This window comes from Monodelphis domestica, chromosome 4, assembly GCF_027887165.1.
Source record: "Monodelphis domestica isolate mMonDom1 chromosome 4, mMonDom1.pri, whole genome shotgun sequence".
NCBI classification, from domain to species: Eukaryota; Metazoa; Chordata; class Mammalia; order Didelphimorphia; family Didelphidae; genus Monodelphis; species Monodelphis domestica.
This window is the reverse complement of record NC_077230.1, coordinates 14,765,988-14,779,826: the sequence shown is the minus strand read 5'-3', so window position 1 is coordinate 14,779,826 and position 13,839 is coordinate 14,765,988. Positions and strand designations below refer to the sequence as shown.

General features: G+C 37.9%; 1 protein-coding gene across 3 annotated transcripts in view; it reads right to left on the bottom strand.

The window, feature by feature from the left end:
- URB1 (URB1 ribosome biogenesis homolog) overlaps window positions 1-13,839 on the bottom strand; it is a 112,087-nt gene that overhangs the window by 20,004 nt on the left and 78,244 nt on the right. For all 3 annotated transcript variants that reach the window (XM_056826077.1, XM_007493292.3, XM_056826078.1), the window contains exons 31-34: window positions 5,725-5,885; window positions 4,911-5,022; window positions 1,863-1,969; window positions 872-1,015 (exon numbers count right to left, since the gene is read on the bottom strand). In XM_056826077.1, coding sequence (XP_056682055.1) covers window positions 872-1,015; window positions 1,863-1,969; window positions 4,911-5,022; window positions 5,725-5,885 — 524 coding nt within the window. The remainder of the gene's footprint in view (window positions 1-871; window positions 1,016-1,862; window positions 1,970-4,910; window positions 5,023-5,724; window positions 5,886-13,839) is intronic.

Genomic DNA, 13,839 nt, shown 5'->3' with positions numbered 1-13,839 from the left:
ATCACTCATTACCTTTAATAAAAATAGATAATCAGGAATCCTAAAGACAATTAACAATCCTAGTAGCCAAGTGAGGAGATCAAAGGGGTGTTAGAAACACAATTCAGATTTAATATTAGACTAAGCATTTTTCAGTTTGTTGGGGAGTTTTCCAAGAAGGGTTTTGGTTGGCAAATCAAGTCAATGAGGTATGATGTACTAAAGCATATTGTACAGGCCTCTCCTTATGAATGATTTATGTACTGGCTTAGGAGAATAAGTTTCAGAGCTTGGGAGTAAGGGATTTCTGGGCATGGCTTTGTGGGCACAGCTTTTGCTAGAAATTATATACCTAAGCAAAGTTAACCCATGATGGTCTTTTGGGTTTGGTTTTGTGAATCTGATCTTTTGGTGATATTTTGGGGAAATAGTGTGCAAGCATTTTGCTCTCATAGTACTCCTTCTGAGACTAGGGAGAGAAAAATAATCCTGTCAATTCCATTAATAAGGGATGTTGGTGAGAGAAATCATACAGAGGGGTCTGAGTAGATGATTCCATCCTGCCAAGGAGTCACTTTGTGACCTCCTGGCTTCCACAAGTGACCTTGTCAAGACATTGCGGCCTGAAAGCTCCCAGCAAGATGGCAAATACTGAACATAAACTTCACTGCAGCTACTAAAGAACTCAACAGAAATAAAGAAGGCTGGGTAGTAAGGAAGGTATTATAAGTATTTTCCCAACAAAAAAATCCAGTGAAAGGTCACAGTAGAGATTCTAGGAAGCATTTACATCCAGGTCAAGATTAGAATTCACAGTACTGCCTTTCAGATGAGAATATGAGAAGGCACACATACTTTCTTTCTCAAATAAATTTTTGGAAAGTCACCTTACCTGCATTGTTTCATCGCACAATGGGCTGTTGAAGAAGGACAGGATGATATGGAAAATCCGCTGAGAGGAATACAAATCATAGCAGTGTGTATCTCGAATTCCTTGCCTCAGAAGATCAAATATCCACTCCTGTTCTATTCTATACTATAATCCAAGCAAAAAAGGACAATGTTATCTGAAGCAAATTTTTAAATTAGTTTTTTTAAATGTCTTAAGTTTTTTGGAAGCTTTAGCAGGGAAAGTTTCTTCCCTGGGAATTCCCCATACCAATGAAATCAAAGGTTAATTCCTTATTTTTTTCCCCAACATTTCCTTCTATCTTAGAATCAGTGCTAAGTATCAATTTAAAGGCAAAAGAGCAATAAGGGATAGGCAGATGGGGTTAAGTGACTTGCCCAGGGTCACACAAGAAGCTGACTGAGGTCATATTTGAACTGAAGGCCTCCTATCTCCAGGTGTGGCTTTCTATCCACTGAGCCAAGGGGCTGCCTGCCCCTCATTCCTTATCTTTTAAACCCAATGTAGGATCTTTGAAATCTGTAGTAGGTGTTAGAATTTCAAAGGCAAAATGAAATACAGTTTTTTGTTCTTCTCTGGTATCATTTTAGATTCCATTCCTGTAGTTTAAAATGGAAGATAAGTCAAACCTTGACTGGATTAAGCCAAAAGGTAAAATAGATGACAACTACTATTTGAATCTAGCTTATATTTAAACCAAGAATTTTCATCACATACTTCATGACAATCTACGTTTCTGAACAGTATTTGAAAATTAGGCCTTCAGAATTAAACAATGAGTTTTTAAGGCTTTTTAGTCCTACATGAAAACTAAAAAGAGAAATGAAATTCTAGGAAATCAAAATACTGGTAGATTTGATCACCTCTTAACTCTTACTTGCCACATTTCCAGACTAGAATGCTGAGGGAGTCCAGGAGCATTTAGGATCCCCATAGTAGGGGTATTAAATTAATATTTGTTGAACTGAATTACCTCTAAGTCTGAGCTGTAGAAAAAGTTATAGAATCCCGGCAATTTGTTCAAGTACAAATCCTCATGTGACAATAGGAATTTGTTTATCTTCATGTACATGTGCTCCTCTGAAAACAGATTCAAGCAGTTATTTAAAATGTTAAGCCTCAATACATGACAAGATTTTCTTGTTTTCTGCCATGGTCAGGAATGGAATTTTCTATATAACATTCAGGTTAATTACATTTCAAAGAATTAGACTGCAATAGAACACATTTAATAATATATAGGGCTTAATGCACTTCATGCAATCCTCCTCCTCCAATGATACAGATTTTCAGGGTATTAAGGTGCCTCTGTATCCCTGAGAGTCCTCAAGTTTTCAGGGTTTTTTATAGTTCACAAAGAGCTTTAACACATTAGCTCCTTTTCTCCCAAGTTCAGAAAAGCTGCACAAAGATTTCCCGTGAACAAAATGACAAACAATAGACAACTTTATATTTCCAACAGACTCCTCTCTAAATCACAAATCTGGCCCTTCATCATTGCAGGCAGAAAGGCACATGTCTGATGAAAAGATAAAGGTGACTCACACTATACCTTATCAGAGGCATCATTTTATCTTTTGTTGCACTCATTTTTCACTGTGAGCAGAATGACATCATATATTTTGCGTCTACAATGCTCAGAAGTTTGCAAATAATAATGTGCCAAATTTAATAAGCGTTTTAAGGTTTGGAAAGTACCTTATACATAATCTCATTTGACTCTTACCACAATGCTATGAAGTAGATGGTATGATTATCTCCACTTTATAGATGAGGAAACCAAGGTTCAGAGGGCTTAAGTGATTTGTACAGGATCACAGAACGAATAAATGTCTAAGGTAGAATTTGAAAGCAAAGTCTTCCTGACTCCAAGTCTAATGCTTAATCCACTCTGCCATGTTGTGTTTAAATTTCCATTGTCCTCCCTCTCCGAAGCTACCTTTAAAACACAGCTATACTCCTCTCTCTCTATTAAAGACTTCTCCACCTACTCTGCAACAGATCTGTGAGCACAGGCAGAAGCCTTCTCTTTCTAGTCATTCCCATCTCCTTTTAAGCACCCGTTTCTATTAGAATCCTCTGTTTGAAAAGGCTATCCTGTTTGCTTAAATGTACATCCCCAACATTGGGCACAGTGCCAAAGGTCTGATAAATGCTCTGTCCTAGAAGTACCAGGATGGATTCAAATCTCTGAATTAACACTCTAATTAGATCAAGGTAGTGTACCTGGGGGGGGGGGGGGGGGGGGGGAGGCGGGGGCAGTAGAAGAATGTTCTTCTTTTAATTAAATCAAGAGAAATGTCCTTTTAGTCTACTCTCTCTCTCTTTTTTTTTTTTAAAGTTTCATTTTTAATTGGTCAATTTAGAACATTATTCCTTGGTTACAAGAATCATATTCTTTCTGGGGCAGCTGGGTGGCTCAGTGGATTGAGAGTCAGGCCTAGAGATGGGAGGTCCTAGGTTCAAATCTGGCCTCAAACACTTCCCAGCTGTGTGACCCTGGGCAAGTCACTTGACCTGACTAGCCCTTACCACTCTTCTGCCTTGGAGCCAATACACAGTATTGACTCCAAGACGGAAGGTAAAGGTTTAAAAAAAAAAAAAAGAATCATGTTCTTTCCCTCCCCTCCCCCCATTCCCTCCCGTAACTGACTCACAATTCCACTGGGTTTTACATGTGTCTTTGGTCAAAAACTTTTTTCATGTTGTTGATGTTTACATTAGGATGATCATTTGGAGTCTACATCCCTAATCACATCCTAGTCTACTCTTTTTAAAAATTAAATTAAATTAAATTAAAAGAGGTGTAACTTTCAAGAATATATACCATATCCCATTTCATGATGAATAATTCCAACTTCTAAGTGAAAATTATGTACTTTTGATATATCTTCCTGTGGAATTTCTTCATTTTTTAATTTCAAGATCATAATTATTGTGAATTGGAAACTGCTAATGGCAAAGGGATTTTCTGATTATCTAGGAAGAATTCAGTCAGATTGTCTCCAAAAAGAATGTTTATGAATTTAAAATTAAGTCACGTAACCTTCTCAGCCTTACTCGCTTCAACAAAAAAAAAGGGGGGTGGGACGATAATATCATCTACCTGAGGGTTCTTGAGAGGACCAACATATATAAAATACTTTGTGGACCTTTAAAGCTTTATATAAATGCCAGCAATGATTATGGACTTAACAGTTTAGAGGTCATTTCACAGCAATAAAATATTTTGTAACATTTATAATACACTGCCCACAAAAGTTTAAAAATCTTTCATTGTTACACGGTCATTTTTCAGTGATGTTTGACTCTTCATGACCCCACTTGGGATTTTTGGGCAAAGATATCCTGGAAGAGTTCGATATTTCATTCTCCAGCTCATTTTGCAGATGAAAAACTCAGGCAAACAGAATTAAGTGTCCAGGGCCACACATTTAGTGTCTAAAACCAGATTTTTACTCGATGAGTCTTCCTGACTTTAGGCCCAGTGCTCTATCCATCGTGCTGCTCCATTAAAAATATAATATATATTTTTTCTATTAGAACTTCCTCTGGTGGAAGGAACACTGGGGGAATAAAAATATAGTCTTAGTTCAGCCACTAATATTTGTAATGTTGGACAAATTACTCTTCTCCTTTCTGGACCATAGTTTCCTCATCTATAAAGTGAGAAGCTTGGCTTAAATGATCTCTCAAGTCAAGTTCTAAAAGATCTTTTATCTTCTTACTGGTTCTCAAAGAGGAAAAATGGTCTAATGATAGGCTAACCACTCCCACTCCCTCAATCAAAACTTGATACCACCTACACTCAAAGACCATGAGGAGAGGGAAGTACAGAAGTAAAGTAATATCCATCATGCCCATGAAAGACAATTTTTTACTGAAAGTCTTGCTGCTTTTCAAGCTTGGTGTTATAGATCTTTGTTAAGCAATTTAAAAATTAAAAATCTTAATACAAATTCATATATTCACAGGCCTTCACTTTGCATTTCTATTTCAGACACAAATGAATTGGCAATACCTGGTTTCAAAATCTGCAAGGCAGTCTTGGCAATAAAAAGAGTCAAGGAGTAGGTGAATCTGAGATTCTGTTTTCTGATTCCATTTTGCACTACGTCCAATAGATAGAGCAGCTTGAAGGGAAAAAAATACAAAAAGAAATGAGTACCCTAGGGAATAGGATCAAATTGTATACAGCAGTCAGGATGCAAGCCTTCTCTGAAGCAGAGTAAGGCAGAATTTGCCATTTCCTTGGCTATGGGAATATGATAAGAAATACAGCTAGTTGTGACACAATGTACTTCTTCACCACTGACCTAGTCAAGAGTCAAGTAAATGTCCAAGGACAAATGACAGACCTAGTCCCATGCCACAAGAACTCAACTGCTGCCATTTTACCAATAAGAACAATTTCCAGCCTTTCTGTCCACTCCTCCCCATTTTATATTCTCTGACCTTTTCTCTTTCCAAATTTCCTCCTTTCTTTTCACTTTTCTCTTGCTACCTCCTCCCTTTTTCTCTGTTCTTCCCTTAGTGTAAAACATTACTGTAACCTCAAATACTCACTACTATTGGAGGCTGGTATCAGTGAAAAGTCGTAATCGTCAAGTTGTGGAGGGGGAAGGGATACAATTTGACCCTTAAACTTAAACTGAAAATACCTTCCCAAAACAAATAGAGATTTATGGCTCAAAGTCAGCTTTCAACATAATTCTACAAAGGAGAGCTTTTGCTTCTTTTCTATAAAACCATAGGGCTATATTATTCCATGATATTTTGGGGGGCAGATTCTATAGAGATCCAACTCTCTAAAGACTGCTTCCATATGATCTTACCTGGGGCTGTTCTCGAAATCGAGCCCCTTCCAAGTGGGAGTAATAGGAAGCCAGGACATAATAAGCTGCTGCTCGCATCTGAGGATCATAACTGCTAAGGGCAGAAACTGTGAGGCCCAAGGCATTGGAATCAACAAATTTATGACAATCCACTACAAACTCTATAGGAAAAACAAACAAACAAACTGTTAGGAAGACAATTTGGCATAGAAGAAATCTGGTTTCAGTCAGGAAGATATGGGTTCAAGTTCTGCCCCGTCAGACGTACTGTCACAGATGTGACCTTGGCAAGTCTGAACTTTTCAGTGCCCCGGGCAACTCAACTCTCTAACTCTCTATACTAAGAAGAGTTGCCAATCTTCACAGACAAAGTCCTTGCAGAGAACGTTGAGAGCATGAAATCAGAAGTCCAGACCAAAAATTTGGACTACTCTACTAATGAAACTTGCTAAAGTTTTCTATAAAAAATTCCAATCAGCTAGTAGGAACAAAAGTCCCGTGAAGACAGGATCAGTAACTGTCTTTGTAACTTCAATGCCTATAGGGCACAAGTGCCTGACACAGAATATGTGCTTAATATAAAATGTTCAGTGAAACGGAACTGAAATTACAAAACAAAAAATTAACTCAATAAAATCTGTCACAGAATCTTGGAGATGGTCCACACTCAGAAAAGGATCCTCCTCATAATTTACCTGACAAGTAGTCAGTCTTTGCGGGAAGACCTTCAGAGACAGAGAGATCACTACCTCCCAAAGTAGTTCACTCTACTTTTGGATAGCTCAAATTATTAAGACATTTTCCCTGAGGTCAAACCTCTTTTCAACTTTTGCCCATCATTCCCGGTTCTATCTTCTGTGGCCAAAAGGAATTAGTTTAATCTCCCTTCTACAAGAAAGATCTTCAAATACTATACTTTCTTCTGTACACTAAGGCTCATCAATGTTGTTTCTAACTGTGGTGCCCAGAACTGAACAAAGTTCTAGATGTGGTCTGACCAGGGTAATGACTAGAGGGGATGACCATCTCCCTTCCTAAAAACTGTGACTCTTATTATGCTAGGTGTGATAGTGTTTTTTTGGTCACCATGGTAACCCCCTGATTCATATAGCTGCTGCAACAGGTGGCAAGTTCATATTCAGCCCCCAGTTCACTAAAACTACCAAATCCTTTTTGGACAAGCTGCTGCCTAACCAAGACTCCCCTATCTGGTACTGAAGTTGAATTTTTAAACACAAATTTAAAACTATATGTTTATTTCTACTAATTTTCTCTTATTATATTCATCTCAATATTCCAGTTTAGAAATCCTGACTTTATTATTCAGTGTGTTAGCTACCCTGCCCATTTTTGTATCCTTAGCAAATCTGATTTGTATTCTGTATATGCCCTTATCCATCACTGATAAAAATGGACCAAGGAAATGCTCAGAGCATTCCACTGTAGAACTGACAAGTTGAGAGTAAATCATTAACAATATTTTTAAAACTCTTACTTTCTGTCTCAGAATTGATACTAAGTATTGATTCCAAGGGAGAAGAGCAGTAAGAGCTAGGCAACTGGGGTTAAATGACTTACCCAGGGTCACACAACTAGGAAGTATCTGAGACCAGACTTGAACCCAGGACCTTCACCTCCAGGTCAGGCTCTTTATCCACATAGTCAGTTAGTTACCTCTCATTAACAACTCTTAAAGAGTCTGGTCATGCAATAGTTCTAAATCTATTTTAATGACTATCATCTAGGCTACATCTATATTTTCCATAAGAATAGCATGAGAGATTTTCTCAAAAAAAAAAAAAAGTGCTGAAATTTAGATCAACTATATCCACAGCTTTCCTCCCATCCACTAGTTTAGTAATTCTTCAAAAAACAAAATAAAGTTAATTTGTCATGACTAGATGTGGCTCTTCATAATTCTTTTTTTAAGGGGTTCACTAACCATTTCTTTAATAATAAATCTAGAATTTTCCCATGTATCAAAGTCAAACTCCCTGCTCTATAATTATTCTATTATCTTCCCTTCATAAAAATCAAGATATTTATCTTTCTCCTGTCTTATAGCCTTACTCTTATTCTTTCCAACCTTTCATATCTCAGTTCTTTCAGTAACCAAATTCTGCATTGATGATTCCTAGTAATGTAGAGGTAATGTTGAATTTCTCAAAAGGTTATGCCAATGGAGTGAAAGCTTGAGCAGGTTCTATACCATACTGGAAAGGTTTCAAGTACAAACCTGGTACCAAATGCTCTTCTGCGCTGAGAACTAACCTAGCTAAGGATGGAGCTTATCCCCAAAAGGCTGATATCAGCAAGGTCAAATTGCAGTTAGAGGTTCTTTTATTATTTCCTTCATTTGAGTATTTATTAGTCTATTTATTAGTCTTCTGATTATTCTTATGAATGTTGAAGAAATGAGTTGTATGTGTATCCTTGGACTAAAAGCCTGATCTAAGATTAAAAGAGGAGAAAAAAATGGAAAAGCTGAATTGAAAGAAGGACTTTTAAAAATAAAGCTCAGGGATAAGATTTAGCAGTGCTCTTTTGAATTCCCTTTTTACAAAGTGCTAGACATAAGTTATCTGATTTAGTATTCAACGTAAACCTCTGAGCTTGATGATACAAGTGATATTATATGATTATCATGGATGAGGAAACTGAGGAACAAATAAACTAAGTGATTTGCCAGACATTAAATTTCAGTCGGGCTTCAAACCTAGGTTTCTGGACTCCCAAACCAGTGTGCTATACCGTGAGTTCTCTAAGAAAGCAGCCCTCGAGTAATTAAAGCTCTAAGAGTGATCAGAGAGAAATCACTATTGGCTCATTTGAATGAATTTCCTACTACTTTTAGAGAACCAAGGAACCTGGCAACCAGTTTCTCTGAAGTTAGTGAAGCTGGTCCTAAGGTAACAGGGTAAAGACCTAGGAATGGGTTATATATCACACTTCATTTCCAGGAGGAAAAAAAAAGGATTTCTTGAACTAACAGGATTATTTTTAGTAGTCACTGATACTTTCCTTTTAATACATGTAAATTTTCCAAGTGACCCAGAGGAAATTCTGATTCCTGGTTTTATGGCCACTTCTGGCACTTTCTGGAAATCACACTTTAGTAACATTTCTTCTCCTGGGAAACGGCTGTCCTTGTGGTGTTCAGAACATGCAAACAGTTGCCAAAGAATAAGCTATTTTAAAAAGTTAAACACAATCAATGACATCACATTTGTTTAAAGAACCTTGCAAAGTACGACTGAAGACTTCTACTGACGGGCCTAGCAGCCTGAAGGTTGGATTAAAATGACTTTGACAAGGTCTTTTCTCAGGGAACTGTCAGAGTTATAAGTTACAATCATCAGAGGCATGGGATAAGGTAATCAAGTTTAGGGAATGGCAATATTCCAGGAATAACATACTTAATATCTTTGCCAGCCTTTTAACAAGACTACAGAAATGGTGAAATCTGCCACTGTAACTACTTCATTTGAGGAAAGACTACAGAAGATTAGTCTGAGAAGTGTGAGGTTTTAACTGTCTATCAGCATCATGTCCTTTAGATGTGTGAAAAAATGACCTAGAAATTTCAGTCCAGTTCTGTGGAAATAAGAATCCACCATGGAAAAAGCATTCGTCATTCTCACTATTAAACAACCTTGGCTGAGCTGTTTCTCGGCCAAGGCTCCAGAAAGAAAGGACAAGAGGAAGGCCATCCATCTTCAACTCCAAAGACATGTACCCAGGTTCAGAGGGCCCTGTACCAGAACTAGGAGGAACTGTGTAAAATTCTTATAGGAGGAGGCCAAACAAGGCTCCTTGGAAGGCAATGACAGTACACAGTACCATGTTTCCAAAAGCAGATTCCAGAAATAATAGAGAAGAGGAATAAACATCTTGGTAAAGGGCTACATCAGGATAAAGGCAGAAGCATTTTTAGCTTAAAAAATAAGCCCCAGTTCTTCCAAGATACTGTTTTGTGACTTTAGTCAACTCTGCCATCATACATCTAAATGTTTTATACCTTCAATTAAAATGTTAAAAGTACAAATTCTTCATTGTTGTTGGAGTCATCATTGACCCCCTACTCAACTCCTTGCTACACTGGACTCCAGCCCCAAGTATCAGGCTCAAATTGTGGACTTTCCACTGCCAGAATCAGTCCTCCATGATACTTCCTGGCCATCTCCACCCTCTTCCAGCTCTTCTTTATATGTTATCTTCTCCTGTTAGTATGTCTAGCATTTAACACAGTTCTTGGCATGAAGTAGGTACTTAATAAATGCTTTATCTAGCTATAATCTGTAGTTAATTATTTTCATCTTTGTTTTTATTTTAATTAATAATTTTATTAATATTATATGTACAACATATTATGTTTGTATAAGTTAAAATATAATAAGTAAAATAATTTATTTGATTCAATTAATTAATTTGGTTGGTTCCATCAAAATTCCCAGGTGTCACCCTCCTCTCCTCCCTCTTTCCCCTCTCCACTCTAGAGAAGGTATCATTTGACAAAAAGATATAGATCTAGATGCATATATCTATATTGATAGTTACATAAAGATTATTTGGATATACTTTCTTACAAATTGTCAGTTGTTTCCCTGGAAGTGAAAGTTCTTACACTAGCTATGTCCAAAATTGATGCCTCATTCTGCACCACCACCCCCAACCTCAGAAGGCAGGAAATATGATATAGGTTGTACATATATTATCACATAACACATATTTCTCGATTTGGCGTGTTGTGAAACAACACACATACTGCTTACACCAGGAAAATTCATGGAGGAAACAAAGTGAAGAAAAGCATGTTTTGATCTGCATTTGGCTTCCATCTGTTCCTTCTATGGCGCTGGATAGCCTTCTATTTATATTGTGCTTTATGTTTTACAAATTACTTTCCTATTAACAAACTTGAGGGAGGGTAGAGCAGCTACCGCCATCACCATTGTACAGATGAGTACGGTAAGGTTCTGAGAGATTAAGAGGTGAAGGGTCAGAGCTAGGTCTCCTACACAGACAGGTCTTCTAAGTCTATTTCAGGGACCTTTCCTCTACAAATATGCTCCCCTCTTATTCGCAGAGCCTTATGGTAGGGAAGAAAAACAGTATCCTCTATCAATCAAATCAGACTCCTTTTTCTAGCTTCTCACACAGAAACCACAATAGGCTCTTAGAAAACATTTAGGCCCTGATTGTAATATGCCCACACAAACTATTTCCTGACATTTCATCTTCTTTTCCTGGGATACATGTAGCAATATGTATTATAGACATAGACAAGTATTAGTCAAAATATTTTGCTGCATTTTACAGAAAGTGACAGGTATTCAAGGTCTTACATTTTTATGTCATGAAAAAAATCTGTTTAAAAGAGCAAGAAAGAAAATGCACGAAGGGAAGTTCTAAGCTACATGTGCAACAAGACTGACCTCGGCAATCAATCTATTCTAATACAAGCTTCAAATATGCTAACAGTTTGTTGTCATAACACTTTACCTCTTGCCTGAAATGCCTCACAATCTCATAAAAGCCACACAAAGTACAGTGTATTGCCAGAGAAGGACTAGCGCTAGCTTGGAAGGGTTATTGTTAGAAAATCTCTTTTAAAGGAGGCTCTCTCTTTGACTGCTATAAGTATACTATAAATACTGATAAGAGAGATATAAGTACACGCACAAGTGGAGGGGAAATGTAGCAAATATAAGGATTTTGTAGGTAGAAGGCAATTCTAAGTGTGACAGAGGCTGGCACTAAAGAAAAAGTACCAGGCTGAAGAGTGTGTGAAACTGATCACCTCGACGGGGGAGGGGCCCCAGGAATTTGGAATCTGGAGGAGGAGAAGACTCTGGCGGGTAGAGCAATTGGTCTCTGAGTCTTGAGAAGCTGAAGACAGAAGGTGGGAAAGGACTTTCTCCTGAGGGTTACCCACTTTTCCTGCCGGGACTGTTAATCTTTCCCCCCAACACTTCCCAATTGAAGGGACTTCTGAAGAGAAACCTGAGCAAACTTTACCTCAGCTCCTGTTGCCCAGGGTTGAGTCAACCTAACTTTCTCTCTGGGGACTTAGGCTGCCAAGGCCTGAGTTTCCCCAAAACTTGAGGAGGGAGGGAAAGAGACAGGGATCCCCTTTTCCCACATTCCTTTCCCATTCTTTCCTGCCCATTATTCCTTTTGTATTACCTGATTGAGTGGACATTAAAAATGTTATCTATTCCCCAAGCTGAGTGTGAGTGAACAGATCAAGGGGAGACTCTTTGGTCTCGAGTAGTGAAGGGGAAAAATCTTCAAACCTCCTCTCTTCTCTCTAAGCCAACCCTAAACATCAGCTGTCTCCCCTGTACCCTGCTTTGAGAAGGGGGGGGGTCTCCACTCTTTCCCCTTCTCTACACTGAAAGTCTGAACCCCTCAGTTACAATTAACCTCCCCTTGAATGCAAATTAACTACCTCCTTATAATACATAAGACAGGAAATTATATTGATGATTATGATAATAACTAGCATTTCTAATTTAGAGTGTTTTAAGATTTGCAAAATGCTTTACAAACATGATCTCATTTGCTTCTCATAATTTTGGGAGTAGGTGTTATTATCACCCCCATTTTCCAGATGAGGAAACTGAGGTTTAAAGAAGTCAAATGATTTCCCCAGTCACAGAGCTAATAAGTATTTTAGGTAGGATTTGCACTTAGCTCTTTGTAATTCTAGGCCCCAAACTCTAAATGGTCATTACAAATTGGCCAAATTCTACACTGATGATTCCTAGTAATTTAGAGATAATACTGAGTTTCTGAAAAGGTTATGCCAATGGAGTGAAAGCTTCAGCAGGTTCTATACCATACTGAATGGTTTCAAGTACAAACTAGGTGCCAAATGCTCTTCTGCTCTCTGAGAACTAACCTAGCTAAGGATGGAGTTTATCTCCAGAAGGCTGATATTAGCAAGGAAGAACTTTTTTATTTTTATGACTATAGCAACTTGAGAAGTGTAGAGGGGAAACTGCCTACTCAAAAGATATTCATGGATCGCTTATATACTCTTCCTCTTCCTTCTACCACCTCCCAACCCCCACACTATAGTATATAATCATTTCATGAGTTCCAGTCAAACTGCCCTAACACTTTTTAGTTTATTTGTTTTGGGTTTTGTTTTCAAACCTTTACCTTCTGCCTTAAAATTGATACTAGAGTATCAGTTACAAGGCAGAAGAGTGACAGAGGTCAAGCAGTGGGGGGTGAAGTAACTTGTTCAGGGTCACCTAACTAGGAAGAGTCTGAATCCATATTTGAACCCAGGACCTCCCATCTCCAGACCCATCTACCAATATTTCTTGAACTTAAATGTTTGTTCTAATTGACTAGCTCTCTACATCTGTCTGTGCAGCACTCTCTGCTATTCAGAGTCCTTATCTTCCTCCAAGGTTCACATAAGATTATATTCCTCAATAAAACATTCTTCACGAGCCTTCCAGGTATACGTGCTCTCTCTCCTTTCTCAAAATTGTATTTACTGGAATGTGTATTTGCTGGACAGCTCAATTCTCAGTAGAAGGCAAGCTTCTTAAAGAGCAAGCATTGTTTGTCCCCTTGTTCCCAATAACTCAACACAGTTTCTTACAAACATTAGTATTCCATTACACAAGATCCTCAGTTTTTGGCCTCTTCTCTTGTTTCATCTCTTGTTTCTTCCTATCTAGTGTGTCAGATGCTTCAAATCTCACTGGGTTTTAGGTTCTGAGGACTTTTTTATGTTCTGCTCTGAGAAGATGCTTCAGAAGTACAATTCCCTGGGCCTCTTTTTATACTTGACTCTCCACCTTTCTCCAACTAGGGAAAGAGAGATGACCCTTTTAAGGGATGCTCTTAGAAAAGAGCAATGTAAATAAGGAAAGAGTAAAATCACATGATCGCTGATTTGGAGCAAGGATTCTTATTATTTTCTTTGTGTCACACACCCCTGTAGCAGCCTGGTAAAGCTAGAGACTTTCTCAGAATGTTTTAAAATTATTGATGGAAATCTAAATTTCAATTAGAAAATTAGAGAAAATAAAGATCTATTCTCCTAACAAAGGCAGGAGTAGGGAGTGAGGAAAGAAAAGAACTATATATTTT